The sequence below is a fragment of the Scardinius erythrophthalmus genome (genome assembly GCF_964197995.2).
Source record: "Scardinius erythrophthalmus genome assembly, chromosome: 11".
In the NCBI taxonomy this organism is placed as follows: domain Eukaryota; kingdom Metazoa; phylum Chordata; class Actinopteri; order Cypriniformes; family Leuciscidae; genus Scardinius; species Scardinius erythrophthalmus.
Window position 1 is genome coordinate 34,398,538 of NC_138231.1, and position 23,404 is coordinate 34,421,941.

At 38.3% G+C, this 23,404-nt stretch overlaps 1 protein-coding gene across 9 annotated transcripts in view; it reads right to left on the reverse strand.

Annotated features, from left to right (window-relative positions):
- Positions 1-23,404, reverse strand: part of syne2a (spectrin repeat containing, nuclear envelope 2a) — an 89,624-nt gene that overhangs the window by 38,063 nt on the left and 28,157 nt on the right. For 8 of the 9 annotated variants that reach the window (XM_081378868.1, XM_081378871.1, XM_081378865.1 and 5 more), the window contains 27 exons: positions 23,167-23,317; positions 22,879-23,037; positions 21,768-21,935; positions 21,430-21,531; positions 21,062-21,265; positions 19,381-19,830; positions 18,706-18,939; positions 15,576-17,246; positions 14,234-14,425; positions 13,702-13,857; positions 12,785-13,026; positions 10,155-12,204; positions 8,848-9,182; positions 8,313-8,457; positions 7,832-8,032; positions 7,421-7,680; positions 7,182-7,332; positions 6,941-7,084; positions 6,314-6,454; positions 5,086-5,268; positions 4,847-4,984; positions 4,547-4,732; positions 3,647-3,769; positions 3,381-3,563; positions 1,483-1,572; positions 1,219-1,305; positions 314-379 (listed from right to left, as the gene is read on the reverse strand). In XM_081378868.1, the coding sequence (XP_081234994.1) occupies positions 314-379; positions 1,219-1,305; positions 1,483-1,572; positions 3,381-3,563; positions 3,647-3,769; positions 4,547-4,732; positions 4,847-4,984; positions 5,086-5,268; positions 6,314-6,454; positions 6,941-7,084; positions 7,182-7,332; positions 7,421-7,680; positions 7,832-8,032; positions 8,313-8,457; positions 8,848-9,182; positions 10,155-12,204; positions 12,785-13,026; positions 13,702-13,857; positions 14,234-14,425; positions 15,576-17,246; positions 18,706-18,939; positions 19,381-19,830; positions 21,062-21,265; positions 21,430-21,531; positions 21,768-21,935; positions 22,879-23,037; positions 23,167-23,317 (8,212 nt within the window). The remainder of the gene's footprint in view (positions 1-313; positions 380-1,218; positions 1,306-1,482; positions 1,573-3,380; positions 3,564-3,646; positions 3,770-4,546; positions 4,733-4,846; positions 4,985-5,085; positions 5,269-6,313; positions 6,455-6,940; positions 7,085-7,181; positions 7,333-7,420; positions 7,681-7,831; positions 8,033-8,312; positions 8,458-8,847; positions 9,183-10,154; positions 12,205-12,784; positions 13,027-13,701; positions 13,858-14,233; positions 14,426-15,575; positions 17,247-18,705; positions 18,940-19,380; positions 19,831-21,061; positions 21,266-21,429; positions 21,532-21,767; positions 21,936-22,878; positions 23,038-23,166; positions 23,318-23,404) is intronic. The other variant, XM_081378867.1, reaches the window with a different exon arrangement.

Genomic DNA, 23,404 nt, shown 5'->3' on the forward strand with positions numbered 1-23,404 from the left:
AAAAAGAAAAAATCATTCAGACTCAAGAACTTTTGAATGGTAGTGCAGTCCATTATTCTGATGGCAGACAGCTTGTGGTTGCCAATCAACATTGCAAATGATTAAATTCATACAAAATTCATATAGAACTGAATTTTGAACAGGGCTCATCCAATCAGTAATCGGTATTACACATTTCACAAAGAGGAATAGGAGGAATAATGATGATGAATGATGATGATGATGATGATGATGTCTGCCTGCCTGCCATTAACCAATAAATCACAAAGTTTGTTCCTGAGAGACAAGTAACTCCATTGGGGCCAGTCTATACCTTAGTGGCACACTCTGTTACAGCAGAGGCAGCATCTGTCTCCTCCAAAACTGTCTCATCTGGGTCCTGGTACAGAGAAAGAAAAAAAAGATTAGAGATGATGGTCCAGAGTATTAGAAGAACAGACTTCCAAAAAGACAATGGAGCACAGCAGCTGTTACTGAAAGAAGTGGAGGAGTTATATTCGGCAATGAATGCAGCCTTAAGCCCAATTTATACTTCTGCGTCGAACTTACGCTGTAGTTACGCCGTAGGCTGTGTGTAGCGCGCGTACCCTCCGGTGTACCCTGACGTGCACCTCTCCAAAAATGTAACAACGCGTCAACTCTACGCGGACGCAAGCGCTGTGATTGGTCTGCTAGGACCGCTCCCTCGGGTTTCACATGCTCCCTCTGCGCGCGTCAATGCGGACAACGACGCAGAAGTATAAATGAAAACCAACGCGTTGCCTACAGCGTAGAGGCTCCGGCGTAGGTCTGACGCAGAAGTATAAATCAGCCTTTAGTCCACAGAAAGGAAAAGCAAAAGAGATTTTTCGCAAAGCTGACTGAATTATAAACAAATTGAGACATTAATAATAGCATAAACTCTAATAACAGCAGTATTGAGAAAATTGTGATCATGCAATTCCAAGACTAACAAAAGCATGAAAGTCATTGTGACAGGACCAATCCCTGTGAAAATATAGTGAAAATAGCATAGCATAGAGATATATAAACAAAGATTTGCATATGTATAATTTCCATTGATACATTTATATAAATAAAACATTAAATGCATGCAAATGAACAGCCATAGCAAAGAGGTCCAGAGTATACAAGAGTACAGAAATGTACTCTAATTCAGGGTTTGGCAAAGGGATGCATCAAGACTGGGAGATAAATTGGAGGTTTTGGAGGCTTTACCTCTGGAACACTGCATGTGAGAGTTCCTGAGGATGAAGACTGACTGTCTTCATCTTCCTCCTCATTGTAAGGGCCTCCCATTGACACCTGTTTCACCAGGGTTATGCAAGGACATATTATTCTTTAAGTTTTTACAGTGACAGAACTAATAAGCTGATTTAGTCTTATTTAGTCCTAAAACGGATTTATCCTCATCTTAGATGTCGTCTGAGCATGAGTGGGCATGATTTTAGGTGTATATTTTGATTGAGCTGCTTGACTTACCATCCCATCTCCAGAGTAAAAGTGTGGCATCGTGAATTCTGTGGTTTGGTCTGAAGGGAGAATCATTTCAGATGGTTGTCCAATAGAGGCCTGAAAATAAAATCAGCAAACTATTCAGTTTCATCAAGTTTTAGAACTTGGACAAACCAACGCTACATGATAAAGATCATGAGAAAAGCCATGGGAGCATCTTTACTGCATATTACTGCCTTTGCCAATAAAGCCATGTCTGTAATGATTTACTGATGCACCATATTGAGGTTTTAAAGCACTTAATTTTTTAAGAACAATCAGAAAATTCAAGGTTCCCACACATCCCTTCTCTGAGTTGGCTTTAAATGCAAGGCTTTTCTCCTCCTCTCATTCCCATAGACATGAAAGTGAAGAGGAGAGGTCACCCGCCGGTCACTAAAAACTTGAACAAGTAATATGTTCAAACTAGATTTAAAAAGACCTTTGGTCTATATTTCATTATAACTGTCTGTGCTTGACACCATGTCAAACGCAGACAGTTATAATGAAACATCTAACTAGACCAAAGGTCTTTTTAAATCTAGTTTGAACATATTGTTCAAACTAGATTTAAAAAGACCTTTGGTCTAGTTAGATATTTCCTTTTAACTGTCTGTTTTTGACACCGTGTCCTAACCAGACGCTATGCGATAAGATTCCAGCGACAAATAATTTGTCTGTCCACACTAGACCCGACGTGACTGCGAGATTGACGCATCTCGCAGTCACGTGGGGTCTAGTGTGGACAGACAAATCAATCAAAACCAACAGCCAATCAGAACAGCGTGTGGGCAGAGTCTCGCAGCAAGTAATCTTGATGGCAATCGCAAGAAAATGGATAAGTAGGTTACATAATCAAATTCAGAAATATTACACAATTTAAACATTATTAAAAATACATAGGCTACTGAGTTACTAAAACAATTCTTGTTTCCATTTGTTTAATTTCAAGATCTGAGGTGAATAATCCATTGTTGCTTTAACAGCTACAAAGCTGGAGCACTAAATGATATTCAAAGTCACATTGCATTCTTCTAACATTAAATAAAGAACATAACGGTAAACAGTCCCTGAGATTATCATTGCCACACTTTGTGTTTGTTGTTCCAGCCGCAATGTCGCAGAAAAATAGAAACCATTTCTAAAATATATGGTATAACATGCTACAATTAATGTAAAAGTTATAATTAAAAATGCCATTTCAAGCAGTGCAACACAATTTAAAATTCATCATTAAAACTCATCTATCATTAAAAACAAAAACCGAAGTATAATTATTGTGCACACAGTTTTTGTGGACTCATATTAATTAAAAGACTGATGACAGAAATATTTGAATATTTAAAAAAGCCATTCACACCATGGGAATATTTAAGAGATCAGCAAAATAAAATAGTTTTTTTAGAAAATGGTTAGCAGTTAATAAGGGAGCAGTGATTTTTTCTCAATAAAAAAGTATGACCTCTAAAGAAATGAATACCAAAATTACTTTTGAAAAATGTTTAAAATAGTGAGCACTCATGTGTGATGAAGTATCAAGTCATATCAGGAGACTAATAAAAGGGGTTTTATTTTGCATGAAGCAATTACTATCAATGAATATGCTGTATACATGCCTCTAGGTGTCATTAGAGATGCGACTGTCAGATCTAACAGCTCAATCTCTACAAAAATTACTCTGTGAACCTTTAAAATTGACATTTTCCCATATTATCTTCCTTATAAATTGTGACTTAAAATGTTTATGCTGTATATATATATAAAAAAAGGTTAAATACCATAACTACTGAAATCTGCTTTCCATGAACTAAATAAGCTAAAATGCACTCCAGCTCAGGAAACCTCTGACTCTTGGTAAACACAAGCAAACTATTAAAGCGACAGACCCTTAACGCTGTGTTCCGCTCCACACTGAGCTGCTGTAGCTCCTGGATGGGCTGCAGGAGCTCTTGAGCCCGATGGAAGGCTGTGAGAGTTTGCTCTGCCTCAGCAGGAAGCCCTAGGCCTGGCCTGCAGCTCTCAATCTCATCAATGGTCCTCTTCATGGACTGGATATTATCCAGAATCACCTGTAACAGAAATTAGGAGGTATATGAGATACTGTAAATGTTTACAGTCCAAACAGAGGATAGAAATACATGACGCACAGTACCTGTATGTCATCAAGATATTCCTCAGGAGAAATGTTCTCTGTGTCAGTAGTGGAAAGGATTGTTCTGATCTTGGCTATATTTTTCTCCATTGTCTTCACCTCTGTTTCAATGGCATCCATCTCCTACACATAAGTTATAAGTGAATTCCAATTAAAATATAGGCAACATAATTAAAAACATTTTTTATCACAGTATTATATACTAGTATAAGTAATTCCAGCAATGCTATGTAGGTCTCATAAAACCCTCCAAATTATCTATACATTGTTAGGGATATCAAAACAGCTAATACTTCTAACTCAATACTAATATTTTAAAAATGTTATGATACCAGTTTTTTTGGTATCCCGATTTGCCCAATGCCTCAATTTGACGTACTTCCTGGTCAAATTTCCCATATTCATGAGATCTTAATGCAAACACAGTCAGCTACTGTATTGTTCAAAAGTTTGGGGTCAGTAAGATTTTTTTTCCCAGTAAGATATTAATACTTTTATTCAGCAGGGATGCTGGATTTTGGAATTATTACATGAATACTTGATTTTATTGAAAATACCTGGAAAAAAAGGCAAGCATGATTTACTTAACTTGTATTTTACTATTGTAATTTACTGTTTTCAATAAAATGTTTACTTCACACAAACACTACTGTTTTAATTACATTTTTCAAAAATGATATAATTTTTAATATATTTTAAATAAAAGGACTGTATTCAATAGCATAATTGTTTTGCTGTGGTATCGAAATGGGTAACAGGGATCATAAAATTTCACTGGTATAGATACAACAAAAAACTTGGTATAGTGACAAACTTAGACAATGTAAATCCTAAGAAAATACATAAATCTTACTGTAAATACATATACAATTCTTTATTGAAAGTAAAGATATTTCTTACAGCCGCCAGGTGCTGAAGGTGGGAGAGAGGGTCCAGGACGCTTTGCTGCATAAGTGTGATATTTTGTATACAGAGGTGGAGGAGCTGTTGTTGAGCACTGGTGTCACACACTGGAGTGATCTCCTGCAGGGCAGGCAGGAAGGCCTCCAGAGCTGCCCTGTATCCCTCCGATTCATCCAGCATCATCTACAGACACACCACAAGAGTTGCTAACAAGTTGCTACAACCATCTATATAAAGTATGGTAAGTCTCACTAGAAGTGGCCTGTAAACGGCTTTAGTGTGAGGCTTTGGCTTGACCTTGAGGGAGTTGGCGTGGCAGTGGATGCATTTTGCAGTGGTGTAGGTTCTTGGTTCGACCAGCCAGGACTGAGCCTCTTTCAACCAGCAGTTGGAGCTACTGAGTAAACCCTCATAGTCCTGCAGACAGGCAGGGATCTGATGGGAGCAAAACACAAGGCACAGGCAGTCATGGTTGCTATCAGTGGCATTATGTGTTGGCTTATGTTGTGAAACAAGGATTAAGGGTAAAGGCTGACTTTGCTGATGAGGGCGGTCCTGTGCTCGGCCTGTTTGGCTGTGGTCTGGTAGAGCTGCAGTGGCTCTGTGAGCTGGTCCATGAGGACGTGTGCTCTCTCAGGCTGTTGCTCAGCCAGATCCTGCACCTCAGCCTCCAGCTCGGTTATCCGAGTGTGCCACTGGTCCAGCTCATCCCATATTCGCTGCACAAACGCGCACACATGCACATTAGACTTTAATTAGTGTAGACATCATATTTCACTGGACACAAATGTAAAATGTGAAAGACGGAAGATCAGTTCATTAAATATGTCATGAGTAAAGCCTTAATATTTTAGTTTTTAAAATATTAGTTTTTTACGATTCTACTCATTTATTATACTTTACAGAAGTTTTCTGTACATACAGTAGGTGTTCACATTCTCTCTCTCTTTCCATACATCATTTTTCAGAATATTTGTTGCATTTTGCATCATCTGGAACGTGCTGCGACTTATACAGTATAATGCAACTAACGTCAAGCACGCAAAACGCACACATTTGGACCTGTGCTGAATGAGAGAAGTATGCAAGCCCAAATTTATTTGTATAGCGCACTACCCACATGTCGGTAGTTTTGTTTCGTTTTACACAAAATATTCATGGCATGTATTGCAGATGTTGTTTATAATGAATGCCACTGTTTGTTTTATAATTGTATTTTTCATCCAGGGCTGCGTTTCCCAAACGCATCATAAGCCTAAGTTGATTGTAGAACAATTGCCACCAATTGTTGCTGCTGGGAAATGCAGCCCTGTTCTGTTCTGAAATGAATACTGTTAAATGTAAAGGATTTGCTGTGTTGTGAGGGGAACTAAAACTAAAACTTGTTTATAGTGTTTATAATGTTTGCAAATGCTTTGTTTTAATTATCGGTATTATGACAGTATTTCTGAATATAATAATAAAATGTGACTCATACATCTGTATTTTTTTCTCTCTCACCAATGCAATTTTGATCCATGCAACTTATTGTCAGGTGCAACTAATGTTCCAGAAAATACGGTATATACATAAAATTATAAAATAAAAAATATATAAGAAAAGTATAAGAAATAAATAAGGGAATAAACAGAACTAAATAATAAACAAAAATAAGTAATGAGAGAAAAAATTAATGTTATGTTTTCCTGAGTGTTTTGTCCACTGGTAATTGGTGAAAATATATTCTCAATAATGTGCATGTGGAGGCAAGAAGGGAACAAGTACCTTTTGTGTACGTTCAGCCTCAGAACAATTAGGACTTGTTTGCTTTAGCAGGGCATGCACACAATTCAAGCCCACCGTCACCTCTCCAACCTGCTCAACCATTTTACTAAGAGGACCACTTCTCTCCATGACCATGGCCAACTGAAACAGAGTTACATTTGTATTAGGTTTCATTTCAAAACAACACAAAGACACTCAAACTTAAGTAATATATATATATATATATTAAATATGGCAGTTATAGTTTGAGTGTCTGTGTTATGTTGTGTTATATACAGTATATAAAACAATTTTGGAGGTTATAATGGAGACTGACTGCCTTTTCACAAGTTCAAAGGATTGTTTTAATTTATTTTCGAATCCCTTATTGATATCTATATTCATATAAACATGCTCATTAATAATATTCAAATACACACACACACACACACACACACACACACACACACACACACACACACACACACACACACACACACACACACACACACACACACACACACACACACACACACACACACACACACACACAATACGCTTTTTCCAACATTAAACACATTCTACCTATAGCTTAAACGGTGCTTGATCTCACAATATAATAAAATTAAAGATAAATAAAGTAAATACTTTGTCCTTAGCCTCCTGCAGGGAGACGTTGAGCTTGTTCTGTAAGATTTGAATCTCTGATGGTACACAGCTCCATCTGATCTGCACTCTGTCTATGACGTCCTGTAATCGAGCCTTTTGTGACACCAAATTCACTTTGACTTCCTACAGTGTGATACAACACAATTAATAAAATATCAACAGCAAAACAATGCAGAAACAGACTCTCCCCGTAAAAAAAAACAGACCATAAAGCACCAACCTGTAGTTGTTCAGCAGCTGACTCGGACTGTAAAACCGCCAAAAGAGAGAGAACGTTCTGCTGAATGCCACTCATCTCCTCCTGCACACGACCCAACTCCTGGATCTCAAAAAGCACCTCCCGACGGATATTATTGCTCTGATCTCTGAGACTATGCATAAAAATAAGGTCTGTAAATGTAGAGTCTGAACATTTCCTCAACATATATGTGTTTATGTGCATGTGTGTAAAAGTCTTACCTTCTGCACTGACCCTGTAGAGACTGCAAGTCCTGACAGATTTGAGGAGAAACTTTCAGCTGCTGCAAATTTGAGACCCCAAGCAAACGTGCCACATGGTGTTGTAGAGAGGCAAGTGTATGATACTCCTGCTCAATCCTATCTTGAAGGTGCCCAGTGAGGCTCAGGACACCCTGAAGATCCACCAGGGATCCCGTCACCATAGATGAGTCAGGGAGATTATTCTGCAGACTGCCAAGACCTTCCTTTGATTTATTGAGCTGCACAGCAAACCCCAAAATGAAGAGAAATGAATTAATGCACAGCTTACTTCATTAATCATATTACAAGCTGGATATGTAATTAAAATATATTATTAATTGTCTTTTTTATATTATAAAATACAACAAAATAAAATAGAAAATCACATACACGTATCACAAAGTCTCTCCACTCTGCTTCTTTATGAGACGTGCTGGCTTTGAGTGATTCCACTCTGCCCTGCAACACTGCCCAAAACCTCCATAGATGTCCCAGCATCAGATCCAAAGGAGCATTGCATCGACGACCTGGGCAGCTTTCCCTCAATTCCTCCAGTCTTTTAGCAATGTTCTTCAGCTCTGTCTGGAGCACCTGCAGATGAAGACAACTTAAACGTATGCTAATCTAGCATACTAGAATTGTTACGAGATGAAAAGTAGCACAAGGAACCATTCATACACCATAAAAACTAGAATATAAATAGAGTATCCAGTATATTCTCAAGCAAGTTTTCATTGGTCCAAAAAATCATTTTCAAGAGTTTCAAGGGTATTATTGTAATGCATTTAAACCAAGCACAACATGCATGATAAACAAAATGGATTAGATTCTTCTACATGGTGACTATTAATGGCATATAATGACCACAGACCTTTACATTCTGCTGTTGTTCTTGGCAGGCTTCAGAATCAGTCGGTTTTTGACTTGAGCATTTTGAGATTTGAGAATCAATGTTTTTGAGAAGTTGGCTCATTTCTTCATGGTGACTCATGTGCACAATTTGGTCTCCCATGCACCTAAATTGTAGCAAAAAGAGTGAACCATTAAATGCAGCTAATTAAAACTGCCTTTAGTACATTTCATTTAACCAAATAGATGCATTCCATTCAAACTAATTGTTTCAGACCATGGTTTCTGAGAAAAATGTTTCCAAGTAACATACAGTATATGGCAGACATTTAAAGATTATTTGTAAAAGTATTATTTTATCCTATTTTCCGTCCCCCACACAAAACAATTATACGATGATTTTACAATTTGATAAGAAAATCTTAACAACGATCAAAGAGCATTGTGAATGCAACAATCTGAACCATAGGACAAGGTCATCAATTTTGATAAAAAATAAAATAAAATAAAAAAATAAAAACTTGTGATCAAAAACATGCTTATAGAGTATGGCTAACCTCTGTAAAGCCTTGAGTCTGAGTTGAGCCTGAGCTTCTAATTTGGCATCTTGTACCAGAAGGTGACTAAAAAGCTCGATATGAAGCTGCTCAGTAAGAGGGATGGAGAGGCATGTCTGCTGGGGTACGCAAGCACCAACTTGAGACAAGCGGGCCTGGAAACCCTCAACCAGAGTGCTGAAAATCTGCTGAATATAACGATGCTCCTCTTTGTAGCCTTTGAAGCCAGTAGATGGAATCATGAGATTGGATCTGATTTGCTGAAGAAAGCTCTCTGCACCCTGAACAGCCCAGCTGTAATGCTTTAGTGCCTCCCGAGCTTGGAGAAGCTTGTCCTGGAAAGCCAAAAAAAATGATTAGAAATCATAAAAACAACATTCATAGTTTCTAAAAATTGGCTTTCACAAAATCGATTTTTACTACATGCCTATTTGTATAGCGCTTCCCCTCCTGCAGGATGTTAATGTGTGATGCTTAACTAATTCACAAATTAAATTCAAAAACTGGTATATTTCAATGTATCAGTGTTTCCTTCATATCTGAGATGCAAGTTGGGAATGTGAGTTCACAGTCTTTTTTTCATCAGATTGAATATAGACTATGTACCATGATATTTATGACAAGAAATGTCTTTCAAATGAGTTTTTTTGAGGACTGCATGCAAAAACAGACATGACCAGTATAGACTAGTTCAAAAATAAATGACTCTTATGAGCTTTTTTTTTTTTTTTACGCATTTTGTGTGACCAGTTTTGCCCAACTGTTGATGATGATGATTTACTCTTGAGCCGATTCTTTTAATGAAGTAAAAAAAAAACAAAAAAAAAAACAAGAGTTACTGGTTCAAATCAGTCTAAAACACTAGGAAACAGAAAATGGACATTACAACAACTGAATCAGAATTAAATCGAATCAAAATCAAAACGGATCAAGAGCTTGTGAATTCAATTAAGTTGAATTAGGTGTATTATCTGTATTAAAGGGATAGTTCACCCAAAAATGAACACTTCCCCATGATTTACTCACCCTCAAGCCATCCTATGTGTATATGACTTTCTTCTTTCAGGCGAATACAATCTGAGTTTCATATACACCTAGGATGGCTTGGGGGTAAGTAAATCATGGGATAATTTTAATTTTTGGGTGAACTATCCCTTTGAGATGCAGCCGTACTAGAAATTCTTCAAAATAACAATGCTGTCACATACATATTTGAAGAAAACTACAACGGTTACAAAAGCAGCATTCTATTGGTCAAGAAGACATAATGATAGTCATTTTAACATGCATGGCCACATGGAACTTACCATATGCACATTGCAATCATTAAGAGTTCTCTGGCCAAGATCAATTGTCATCTGGTAGCTTTCAGCCTCTTCTCCTTTCTTGCAGCCCTCCAACATTTGAATCACTGACTCAACGGTCTGGACAAGTGTCGAGTGCTTTCTCAGCTCTGCATCAATAGTCTTATTATCTGGCTCCATGCAGATGGTCTTCTTCAGCTGCTGCCTGACACTGTTGAAGAGCTCAACGAGTGGACTGAGGTCTGTGGGACTGGCAAGTCGCTCTACCAGAGAGCAGTGGAGGGTTTTAGCCTCGTTTTTGACTGTGAGCTCCCAAGAAGCTAGCTGCTCAGTGACCAAACAAATCTTTTGCCTTTCTGCTGTCAGCTGGGATGGATAAAGATCTTTTGAAATGGCCTCCAGGTGGTCAGCGGCCTCATGACATATTATTCTCGCCAGAGGCAGCTCCACTAGGACAGCCTGACAGACACAGAGCCTAACGTCAGTTCCTACATGTGAGTCCACAATATGCGACAAGCTCTTCTTGACTGCCTCTCTGGAGTTCTCCATGTGCTGCCTTGAAGTGAGGTACTCCTCATGCTCTTTGGCTTGCTGCTCCAGCAGATGTATTCTCCTCTGTAGGTCTAGTACAGCATGGAGCATCTCTTTCCTCCGAGGTTCTGGGCAGTGTGGAATTTCCTGCACCTTGCACAGGAGCTCCATCAGCATGTGCTTAACAGATTCAAGAGCCGAGAGCGAGTCTCTTGTTACAGGATACTTCTGCCTCATGACATCAGCATTCAACTGTCTCAAGCTCTTCTGAATGACGTTATGTTCTTCAGCAGACGATTCCTGAGAATGAAGGAGCTCTTCAAACACCCAGCACGAGGCCCACTTACGGTTCACAACTCTAGAGACTTCTTCTTGTAAGGCTGTAAGCCTGTTGATAAGCTGAAAGATTCCGGGTACACTCAAAACGTTATTCATAGTCTTGGTGTCATCTAACAGAGACTCCAAGTTTTTTGCTTGTCTCTCAGCATCCTTCAAAGCCTCAGTGGATACCTGAAGCTGAACCCTCAATTCTGGGATCGTAATTTTGGGTTCAGAGGCCACTGGTTTACCAGACTCTTTTTCCAATACTGAGGTCAACCAAGAACTGCTGTCAGTGATCTGTTTCCAGAGTCTTTCTCTGATATGTAACATTCTGTTCATTTCTACAACCACACATTCAGTCTTCTCAGAAATCTTAACATACAAATCCTCTAAGGAATCGAGGGTGGGCAACATGGCTTTGGAATCCTTCTCGTCGAGACCTGTAACTTCCTCTCTAAGCTCTTTCAAAACAGAGGCCAACTGAAGCCTCTTAAGAGATGTTTCAGACTGCAGTTTTTTCATGTGGTTGACCTCGTGACTTGCCTCTTCAGGGTACAGGGATAACCTCCTTCTCCTACTGACTTTGCTTTCCGTTTGTTTAGCCCATGTAACATAGTCACTGATGATCCTAATGATCGGTGAACAATCATTGCCATTTGAAGTCTGAGAGCTGAGCTTCTCCTGAGTCAGAGCAAGTTGAGAATTCAGACCCTGCACTGCATCCTCCATATCTCTAAGCTCTTTCTTTCCCAGCGGACTAGTGGAAAGAGCCTGAGAGACCTCAAGAATGTATGAATAGCGCTCAGTCAACACTGCCAGGTCTGCAGTTCTGACCGTCTCATGTAGTGCACTTTGCCAGTCTATTGGTCTGTGAGAGCTGTGTGAAAGACAAACTGACTTCTCCAGAAGATCCAGTTCACGTTGCAGCTCTCTGGCCTCTTGCAGGAGTCCAGAAACTTCTGCTGTGCAAACATTAGCGTGCCACAGACTCTTGGAAGCAGCCCACTCCACAGTCTGCCATCTCTCCTGTAAAGTCCTAAAAGGTTCAATGCAGGCCACAGGTCCCTCTGCCTCATCCAGATGGGCTGAGATCTGAGAGCATGTCTGTAGGAGCTCTTCAAGTATGCCTCTCTTCTCCTGCATGCTCTTTAGGAATGCACTCAGCTTCTCTGCTTGCAGGGTGCTGCTTTCAATGCAATCTCTTCAAAATGGTGAGAGAAATGGGGGTTATTTTTCATTGTCTACACTACTCTTACTCTAAAATTTGGAGAATAGTAATGACAAGTAGGTGTGTCTAAACCTGTACTGGTAAAGTCATCAATGAATAACAGGTATAGGAAACATGTAATCACAAAAAAAAAGTATAGTGTGTCAACATGAAATCTTAAAACATGTAATTTTATCTTTACTTTGCTTTCTTATATTTTAATGTTTCAGAATATTAATTAATTACAAATAATTTATTCCCAGTTGATCATTAAAATACAGCATGAACACTAGAGCCCTATCTGGACAGGACAGGACTAGGACTAAATTTGTGACCTGTGGAAGTCAATGGCTACAGTTCTCCTTTTTGTGTTCAACTAAAGAAAGAAACTCATGTAGGTTTGGAACAACATAAAGGTGAGTAAATGATGAGAACATTTTCATTTTTGAGTGAACTATCCCTCTTTATGGAGCGCAAAAATATATATAAGATCAATACATTTTAGAATCATCTAATCTATGTTAAAGATGAACTCACAAACACAAACACAGAAAATGTCAATAAGGATACTCACAGTGTCAGTGTGCTGAGCTCAACCTCCAGGTTGTGTAGAGTATCCGTGAGAACACGTTTTTGCTTGTGATACTGTGTGACCTGCTGTAGCTGTGCCTTTTTAAATTCCGCCATTGTTGAGGCATCCAGCAGTACTCCGTTCCATCTCCTCTCTATGGCCTGCTCAGGCTCTGTAAAGCATCCTGCACCAGATTCACTCTGAGGCAGTCTGGCCACCTGATCCATGACACATTGCCAGCAGATCTATGTATGGAGGGATGTAATGTCATAATGTTTGTCAGTTTTATTTTAAATACTTACAGTTTGAAAGTTTGATTTGTGAGCCAGTTTTGCATGCATAAGCATCATGGCTCAATGTGTCAGAATATGTGTGCCAACTATTAGGCCACAGAACCAAGTGATTCTTGTACAATGGGGTCCAAAAGTCCACTAATGAAAATGCTGATATTTTGCATTTTTATAATGCAATACAACATTTTTACATTACAAATTATATTATCAACATCATAATATGAAAGTACTGTACATGAATTTCAAAAGCTTTTAGTATTTGGTTTGTCCCTTTTGCTTTAATTACAGCAGCACTCGAGCTGCATGATGTAAAACCTGATGATAATGTTCTCCAGCATGACTTGAAATGATTCAAATATCATCTAGAGCTTTAAAAGAAGCAAAAACATCTGACCTTTTGAGTTGGCATGATCAGTGCCTCAAATCTGATTTCAAGTGACTTGGAAATCTGATTATGGTCTGCTTCATTTAAAGTCATATGTTTTTTGTCATCAGACACAGGTAGTGAGGGATTGTTTGGGCTGTTTTTAGGTCAGCTCTTCATGACTACTGACATCTTTTACTGTCAACAGCTGTTCACAGCTGGAGGTTTTGGAGAAACCAGTCCAATAAAGTAATGTACTGTACCTCAGCTTCTTTTAGCTGAAGAGTCATATGTCCAATGCTGAGTTGGGCCGGTCGGTACCGGCATCTGAAAACCTGCAGGACAGTCCATGCCAAACTGTTCTCAGACTCTGAGAGTAATGAGTTCCGAAACCAGGAATCTTTCCATGGTCTAGTTTCCTGTAAAAAATAAAAGTATTAAAATTTGAAACCAAAGTGAGAAATTTTAAACGCAGACAGAGAAAATGGTACAGCTCAAAGCAGCACAGAGCAAAGGAAATCCTTCCTTCCTGTGCAATTTCCTCCCAACCTTGAGGGAATATAGGGTCTTCAAGTCAAAGACCAAAACGAGTTGATTAACTGATAACAGTCAGTAATATTTGAGAAAAAAGTATTTCTTGGTTTCACTTTAACAGGAACAGAAATGAAAACTATATTTTTCCTGAATTCCTTTTCTGTTAAAAGCCCAAAAGTTGAATGCCCCAAAGTTTCTTAAGTTCTTCAAGTTGTTCCTTAACCAATTTAGAACAAAACCATAATGTGTTCACATACGTACCTCAGAACTGTGACTGGTCACCAGAGGTGGCTGAATATTAGTGATGGTGTTCAGTAAAGTGGCCCACACACGTGTCCCTGTAGGCTGCTCCACATGGCTCGTTTTATCTTCGCCGGTTGCTCCTGATCCTCTGTTTTCGGATGATTTGTTCCTGGTAGATGAATCTGAATTGGCTCCGTGCATTTCTTCATACTACAATAAGGAAAAAGTAGCATAGTTCATATTTCAGGGCAAAAGTTCACCACAACACCGCTTGCACCTGCTGTCAGAGCTCGTTTAAAATAGAAACACAGTTCTGTTCTAAATTGCTTAAGTCACAGTTTCAGAATAACTAGGAATGCTGCCCCATTGGGAATTGAGTATTTCCTCTAAAAGGCGTGGTGTGCCTCCAGGGCTAAAACAGACTTGGGAGAAGCAGTACTGCAAGAACTAATGCCAACAAAATGTAGTTGGTATAAGGAAGTCAAGTTCTTGTTATTGAAAATATTGTTTTGTAAGACAAGTATTGTAAGACAACTTCTATATGAAATCAAATAGATAAAAAAATATGCATGTGTGCCACAATTTAACCATGATAAAGGGTAGAGGGCGATATCTGTTAGAATGCCAACACATGGAATTATGTATGAATGATGCAACAACGTGCATATATATAAAAAGGCATTTGTTAATGTATATTATAAAATGTATTAAATAAATATAAATACATATAACTTTTAAGGAACGAATGCTTTTTGCCACTGCAGCTTAACAATTACACCAAAATATAAGAGGTAAGGGCATAAATACCATGCATGCAAAAGCAAGAAAACAACGTTCACCATTGTTAATCAAACAGCTTTGAGTGCACATAAAATTGCACAATAAATTCCAGCATTTCACACAGCTTGGAATAATGATTGCACATTCAGATAATGTAAGATCTTTCAGATTATTTTTTGAAACCATGGCCATCCTACATATTCCAATAGGAGACAATACATTTAATTTTCTCAGAGTGAATTATAGAGCTTTTAAAATCCTTTTTCTTATCCTTTCAATGATTTCCATTATCTGATATTCTTTAACAAATGACTTCTTGAAATGGTGCAAAATGTAAAATGAAAGGCATAAATTGAACTTAAAAAGAAATAATTTTCTGCTTGCAGTAAAAGCACAGTAGGTTCACAACTTCTGTGTTATACAGCTATTACAATTTACATTCTTCTGAAACCTGTTAAACAATAAGGTTAAAAAAGTTAAAAGTGCTTGAAAAGCATTTCATTCAGGTACTGAACATGACCACCAAGATTTTTGTGAGTGATGTCACATTTTTATAAGAACACATCCATGTGAATCTTACCTGCAAAGGGAAACTGCCTTCATCTTCAACTGAATCATCTGTCCTCTGAGCTTCAGCATGGCGGAGCTGTGACTTTGATGGCACTGCAGTAAGGTTTTGTGTAATATATTCAGCTCTCATAACGGGTGAAGCATCTGTTAGCATTGTTTTGGAGTCCTCTGTACGTGCTGAATTTACAGTCTCCATTGCGGCTAAGACCACACTATCTGTGGCTTCTCCGTCAAGTGAGATGCTAACAGTCTCAAATTGTTCATCCTTAGGCTCAGTTTGTAGAAGATTCAAGGTCTCTGGCTGCACAGTGTCCACAACCTTTGTTAGTTTGTCTTCTGTGCTCAATGGCTTTGCATTATTTGGGTGACTATAGTCTGAAGACACAGTCAGTGAAGTATCTGTGATGTCCAGCAGCCTGACCTCAGAAGTTTGAAGGTTTTCTGAGTCAGTTTTATTCTTTTGTTCCAATCTAGATGTCTTCAGCATTCTACTACTGATATTGCTTGCTTGTTTTACACCAGCTGATTTCCTGTTATTCTTCCTACCTTTAGCAACATTTGGAGGCTTTTTAAGTGTGTTTGCTTCATTTGAGGGCTCTGCAAATTTGTTTTTCTCATCCTCATCATGACTCTCCAACATTGTGACATCCTGCTGATGAACTACAGAGCCCGAATTATTGCCTTCTCCGGTTTGGAAATCCATTTGGCTTGATGTTTCTGCTTCTATGATTTCATGTTGCTTCTCTTTTTCACCTTTTTGAATGTCAATCTCCATGATCTCATGGGTTTTGGGCTGGATTACTTCCTTCTGTCCTGGCTGTAGCTCAGAACTACATGATTTCACATTGTCCTTCTCTGAAAGGCCTCCTTTAGCCTCTTGGCCTTCAGGTTTTCTCTGTTGATTTTTTACCTCTGTCTGGGAGAATTTATCTGTGGACGAATCTTCAGGGCCCGATAAATTTTCACCAGACAGAAACTGACACCTGTCTGATGATAATGTAGGAGAATCAACATCGAGGATGATGGTAAATACTTTCTTTGCATTTCCAGAGCTTGCATGATGGTGCTCTGGGTATGAAACCATTGGGACAAATGCTTGAGTAGATGAGTCCTTCTCAGGTTTAGGCCTGGAATCAAGGTGTGGAGTAGAATGGGTGGGTTCAACATTATCAGTGTAATGGTTTTCATTAAACTGCACTTCTGATGTGGAATGAAAATGAAAAGGCTCATCAGAAGAGCATATTACAGCATGTTTCTCATCTATAGCTACATCAACATTTGGTTTGGCTTCCAAGAGTTTCAAACCATCCTCTGATCTCTCTATGTTCCTATCATGAACAACTGAAACAGTATCCCATTTAGTTGTAGAAGCTGGGATAGCTTGTGCCACTGGGCTCTGGTTGGGTTTGGTAAGATCAGAGTCCAGCACTATGGTAAAGACTGGCTTTTGGCTTCCACAAGATGAGCCATGAGAGGATTCACTGTCATCTTCTCTTATTACAGATCCAGACATGGACTGCTGATCATCTGTGTCATGGCCTGGTGGGAGGTTCTCAACATCTGCAGTTGCTTGTTGTGTTGAGAACGATAAACATGATGTGTCCTCTGTTCCACTGACTTCCTTTATGGGCATCTTTACATTCATAAGATACAAGTCATCCACTACATTGCCAGTGGCAACCTGCAAAACAAGGAAACTAACTACTATGGCTCAAAAACATATCATAATTCAGCAATATACAGTACTGTATGTGTTTTTTCAATCCCTGGGCACTTTTTTATAATCTATAATGAATACTGCATCCTTCGATCAGCCCTGTTTTCAATAGTCTAAATGAGGAAAGTTCTACACTGGTCTCAGAAAATCTTTCAATTCAGTGCTACAGAAGAAGAAAACCATACATGTTTGTACTGACATGAGGGTACGTAAACGATGACAGAAATGTTCCTTTTACGCAGAACTATCCTTTTAAGACATGATTTATTTATCTTATGGGCTTTCTTCTTTAATTTTAAGATTAACACTACCATTACAAAGTTTTGGCTCAAAAATGAAATACTTTTAATTATTTAATTAAGAAAATATATATATCAGCAAGAAGACACTGAATTGATCAAAAGTGACAGTAAAGACATTTATATTGTTACAAAAGATTTATGTTTCAAATAAATTGTTCTTTTGAACTTTCTATATATCAAATAATCTTGAAAACAAGTATCAGTTTTACACAAAAATGTTAAGCATTTAATCAGTTTTTAGTATTTATAGTAATAAAAAAGAAATATTTATTGAACACCAAATCTGCACATTGGAATAATTTCTGAAGGATCATGTGACACTGAAGACTGGAGTAATGATGCTGAAAATTCAGCTCTGCCATCACAGGAATATATTATATCTTAAAAAATATTAAAATAGAAAACAGTCATTTGAAATTGTAATAATTACTTCTGAACTGTTTTGATCAAATAAATGCAGCCTTGATGAGCATAACAGTTTTGACATCAAAAAAGCAGAGCAAAACAAGGATTTTTTCAAATAGAAAGTAAAAAACAAGCACTTAAAAGCAATGAGGTGGCGTCCTACATTAATGGTCTAGAGTCAGTACAGAGCGGGCACTCCATTTACAAGGCTTTAGCTAGAACACACTGATTCTGTGCCCACACCACAGTAGTACACTCAATGACTGCACTCCTGCTGACCCCAAAGCCAGACCCACAAAGAAAAACTAAACAAATGTATGCCTGTCAAGGAATAATCACAGGCATATTTTCCTCTTTAAATAAGTTCTGCCACCATTTACTCATCCTCATGTCTTTCCAAACTTGTATAACTTTCTTTCTTCTGCAGAGCAGAAAAAGATATTTTGAAAAATGTGTTTTTTGTACATACAATGAAAGTCAGAGGGGTCCAATGCTTTTTTGGAGCACACATTGTATGGACAAAAAAGTTGAAACATTCTTCAAAATATCTTCTTTTGTTTTCTGCATAAGAATGATATTCATAGAGGTTTGGGACAATATAATAAGGCAACTAAACTAAACTAAACTAAACTATAATTATACTCGAAAAGAAATATACCATAACTGATCGTAACTGTTTTCAAAAAATTCCTGTGCAAAAGTGACATAACACTAACCTGAACTGAATGAAGTTCCTCTGTGGATACTCCAGGCTGCTGAGGCTCATAGCATTGTATAGAGCTCTGAACTGGATCAGAGTCCCCTTCCCAAGTCCTCAGGGCTGATGCCTTTCCAAACAGAGTCTGAAGGTCCTGGGAGACAGCAGCCTGACCCTCTGGGGTACAGCTTGTCTGCAGGACTTCCGGCAGTTTCTCAACCTCCAGAAGGTTTCTTTCCACTTGCTCTACGGCCTACCAAGAATCCACCAAGTTAGTCTTATTACATTAGATGCCTGGACTAATCAACAAAAAAGTTAAAAAAATAAATTAAAAATAGATACAAATTATTTATATTCATAGTCTGTGAGCTATGTTGCTGACTAAATTGCTGACTATTTTTTAGTCAAAAATAAAATCAAGCAAATAGAAATCAAGTCTCTGTAGCCTAGATAATTTCAGCTGTTCAAAAATAAATTTCCTTTAGTGCGTCATATGTTCCTTTTACTATATGACAAACTGAAATGGAATTTGAATTGCGGTTAACAGTCAGTCAATACCTCTTACTACAGTAGTTACTAAGAAACAAAGTTCTCAAAACTAAAAATGTTCTCAAAACTGCTTTGCATTTCATTTCAGGCCACTTTAAAGACGCAGACCCTTAGAGAACAAACAGACGAAGGACAAGAAAATTACCTGTACAGCTGTGAGTCTCTCCTCAAGTTTGACCTGTTTGTTCTCATCCTCAGAAATCTGAAATTCCCCCTTGAGATACAGTTCACTGGCCCAGCTGCAGGCCTGCTCTTTGAAGTCCTTCAACTCAAGAACTTCAAATTCATATTGTGCCTTCCCTCCATGCTTCTGTTCCTCTGTTTTACCATTAGGTTCAGACTTTAACTCAGGCGCATTATATTCAGTTTTTTTAATCTGAGGTTTGATGTGCTTAGGGTCTTGGACCATCTGATTTGCTTGCTCTCTCTTCTCTATGACCAGCTCTCTGGCCATGCAGATGCTTTCTTGAAGATGAGCTCCATCTTCAGCCAGTGCCTGGAGGTTTTCTAGACCTGCAATGCTGGCCAGAAGATCTATCTGCTGTAGTAACGCATCTGCCTGCTCGGTCTCCGTTTGCAGCTGCTCCAATAAGCCCTGTCAGTTGAAAAGGTTACATTAAGAGATTAGTCCATCAAAAAAACATTTTTGGGTAAACTACTGAAATTGAAAGTTTGAACATGTCGTTCCAAACCCACAAGACTTTCGTTCATCTATGGAACACAAATGAAGATCTTTTTGATGAAACCGGATAGCTTTCTGTTCCTTAGTCTCCAACTAGCACTTTAGTTTGACACTTCAAAAAGTTCATAAAGAGATCGCAAAACTAATCCATATGAATCAAGTTGTTTTTGAAGAGATGCGATTGCTTTGATGAGCATTACATTTGGACTTCTATTCGCATAAACATTTATCAACTCACACATCAGTTGTGGTAAACGGAAGCTCAAGTATGTTTGCTTGACGTTTGAGAACCAATGAGGTTCATTCTCATGTTTACATTTACATTTATTCATTTAGCAGACGCTTTTATCCAAAGCGACTTACAAATGAGAACAATAGAAGCAGTTAAACTAGCAGTAGGACAACAAAATGCAAGTGCTATGACCCTTCTCAGTATAATTCAACGCAATTTTTTTTTTTTTTTATAGAACAGAATAGAGTAGTAGAGAGAAAGTGTTAGTATTACTGGATCAAGTGCTGTCGAAAAAGAAGTGTCTTCAGCCGTTTCTTAAAAGTGGCTATGGACTCAGCCGCTCTGGTTGAGTTCGGCAGATCATTCCACCAGCAGGGAACAGTCATGTGTTACGCACGTCTTAGCTTCCGCAAGAACCAATGAGGTTTGTTCTTGTGCATCAAGCAGGTTTGGTTGAGCTTTTCACTGATCAATGTTTATATGTGAATAAAAGCCAGTGAAATAAAAAAAAATTATCATGAAAAGCAATCGTGTCTCTTTAGAAAATCTGGACTAAACTGCTCAATTCATATGGATTAATATTAATATCATTAAGAATATCTTCTATTTGTGTTCCTAGATGAACGAAAGTCTTACAGGTTTGGAACGACATGAAGATGAGTAAATGATGACAGCATTTTCAATTTGAACTATACCTATAACAAGTTTACTGGCACAAGTCAACCTGTCACTCACATGACATCACAGCAATTGCAAAACACAACCATCCAATGGTCCAATCAATTCCCCATGGACAAAATCCTAAATTTTTTCTTATTCAAGAAGGGTTTTCACTTGGATATACGTCACAACAAGGAAGAAAAGACTGTCACAACTTCCATTTCATGTAGATTTTAAAATGTAAACATTCACCTGGATGATGTTGAGGGCATGTGGGCTTTCAGGTGTGGTCAGTGTGCTCAGAGCATTTTTAATAGTTTGGATGGAGGACAGGTGATCAGCGATCTCAGACGCCACCTGGCCTTTGGCAGCAACCAGCTGTCTGAAAACATCACTGGTCTCAGAAAAGAGCTCCATCACCTCTGCCATCTTCTTCCTCAGCTGGCTCTCAATCACCTAAAAATTAACAAATGAATTTGATGAAATATGATGATGAGCTAGGCTGTTTAATACATGTGATTTACCAATAGAACATGACAGATTACAGCATTCTTTAATAAAAATTTCATTAAGTGAATAAATTAGCATCGTGAAAAGATCCTGGTCTGTCCAAAAATCACCTGCAGCTCCAGTGGGAACTCATGACTCTGCAGCAGCTCCTGGATCTCTGAAGATCTGCGATGGAAATGTTCAATGTTCTCCTCTTGAACCCTCATCTCATCCTGTGCAAAATATAAATATAATATAAATATAAAACATCACAAAAGGAAGAGCTGTATTAAAAAATACACAACTGTTCAAATGTTATATAAGTTATAAGATATAATGATACTTATTTTGTTCCATTTTTGATGGATTCATCTCAAGTAATATCCAAAATGTTCAACATTGGTTTCAAATTCTAAAAGAAGTGTATCTGAAAGTTATACCTAAAATTGTCATCTGACAAAGGTTTTACCTGCATTGCAGACACGTCAAGTTCCGTATGAAAGGGGTGTGACTGAGCAAGTGTCATCAGCTTTTGGGAGCTCCATCCCTCTACTTCTCCAGCCAATAGAAGGAGTTTTTCCCAAAGAGAAAACCCAGCTTGAAGGTTGTCCAGATGACAGTCTGTCTTCTCAGTGACCTGAAATAAGAGCATTTATAACAGGTTAATGGAAACAAAGAATATTATTAGAGAGAAAGAGAGAGGACATATATGTGAAGAGATGACTCCTGCGAGGACTTGAGATGAAGCAAACTCTGAATCAACATGTACCAATGTAAAATTTTCTATATATAGTAATCATTATGTTCACAGCTTGTAATAATTACTTCAATTAGTTCATTGTTTTTGCCTAAAATTTATATATGATGTTAGCTAACTGGACGATTGGATCACAAGTGGACGCCACTAAATACAGGTGTAAGTGGGGTCTAAAAAGTTTTGAGCTTGTCCATTTTCGATCACTTCCTGAGGTAGTCGAAAACGCATTTCGACCGCATTGCTGTCGTAGTGTAAACGTTCATGTGGTTGAATGAGTTCGAACAGCCACAAAAGACCGCCTACTCTCCACCTACTGACCTAATGCCTAAACAAAAGTACCAAGCACAATGTTCCCTCACCATTCCTTATTTCTAGCACACACTCACAGCGTTTGGCGTAGTCTTGGAGCTGTCAGAGCAGAAACGAAAGCTGCTGTTCTCAGTCAGAGTGTTTTCCAGTACTCTACAGGCGCGCTCATATGTGAATTGTTCATTAGATCGAAAGATTTGAAAAAAAACATACATTTACCCTCCCCCTCGAAGAAATCAGGACAGAAGTGATTGAAAGTGGACAAAAGAGATGGATTAAAACACCAGGTGTAAACAGGTATGCATCTGCTTCGTCTACTTGTGATCCAATCAACCAAAACGCATCTTAATACCAGGTGTAAACAGGGCCTAAATTGTAATGTAGATACATGCATTTTCTGTAAAGCTGCTTTGAAACAATATGTATTGTGAAATTCACTATACAAATAAATGTGAACTGAAATGAATTGAATATATATAGTATATCATACTATAGCATTACTGAGGGCACCTACATCGAGCCAGCGGTCCATGAGGGTGTCAGCCTCACTCTCAAATGGGGCATCTACACAATCAGGGATCTTTCTCATCAGAGACTGAAGCTGTCTGCACACAGCCCTGAACTCCTCTACTCCGTCCCCAAGACCACTGAGATCCGACTTAATACTGGTCACCTAAACACACACAAAATATATAAATTCATTTATACTACTAAATTCAACTAAATGATGTAGTTAATACTGCCATCTGCTGTCCACTAAGAATGGAAGCCCTGTACCCAGGATTTTCCAAAAGCCCTGTACCTTGCTGATCAGGAGCTGTAGGTTGTCTTTTCCCATGTAATAGGCCTGATCACCGATAGTCTGCTCTGCTCTCTGTAATGTGCTGCCCAATTGATTTCGGCAGCTCTGGAACTTCTTAAGTAGTTCAGTCAGAGAGACACATTGCTCAAGACTGAAATAGAAGCATGAAACAAATGTGTTTAGTTAGCAATATGTGCTGTCTAATTCCATCAGCGTAACAGCATTTAACAAATAGCTT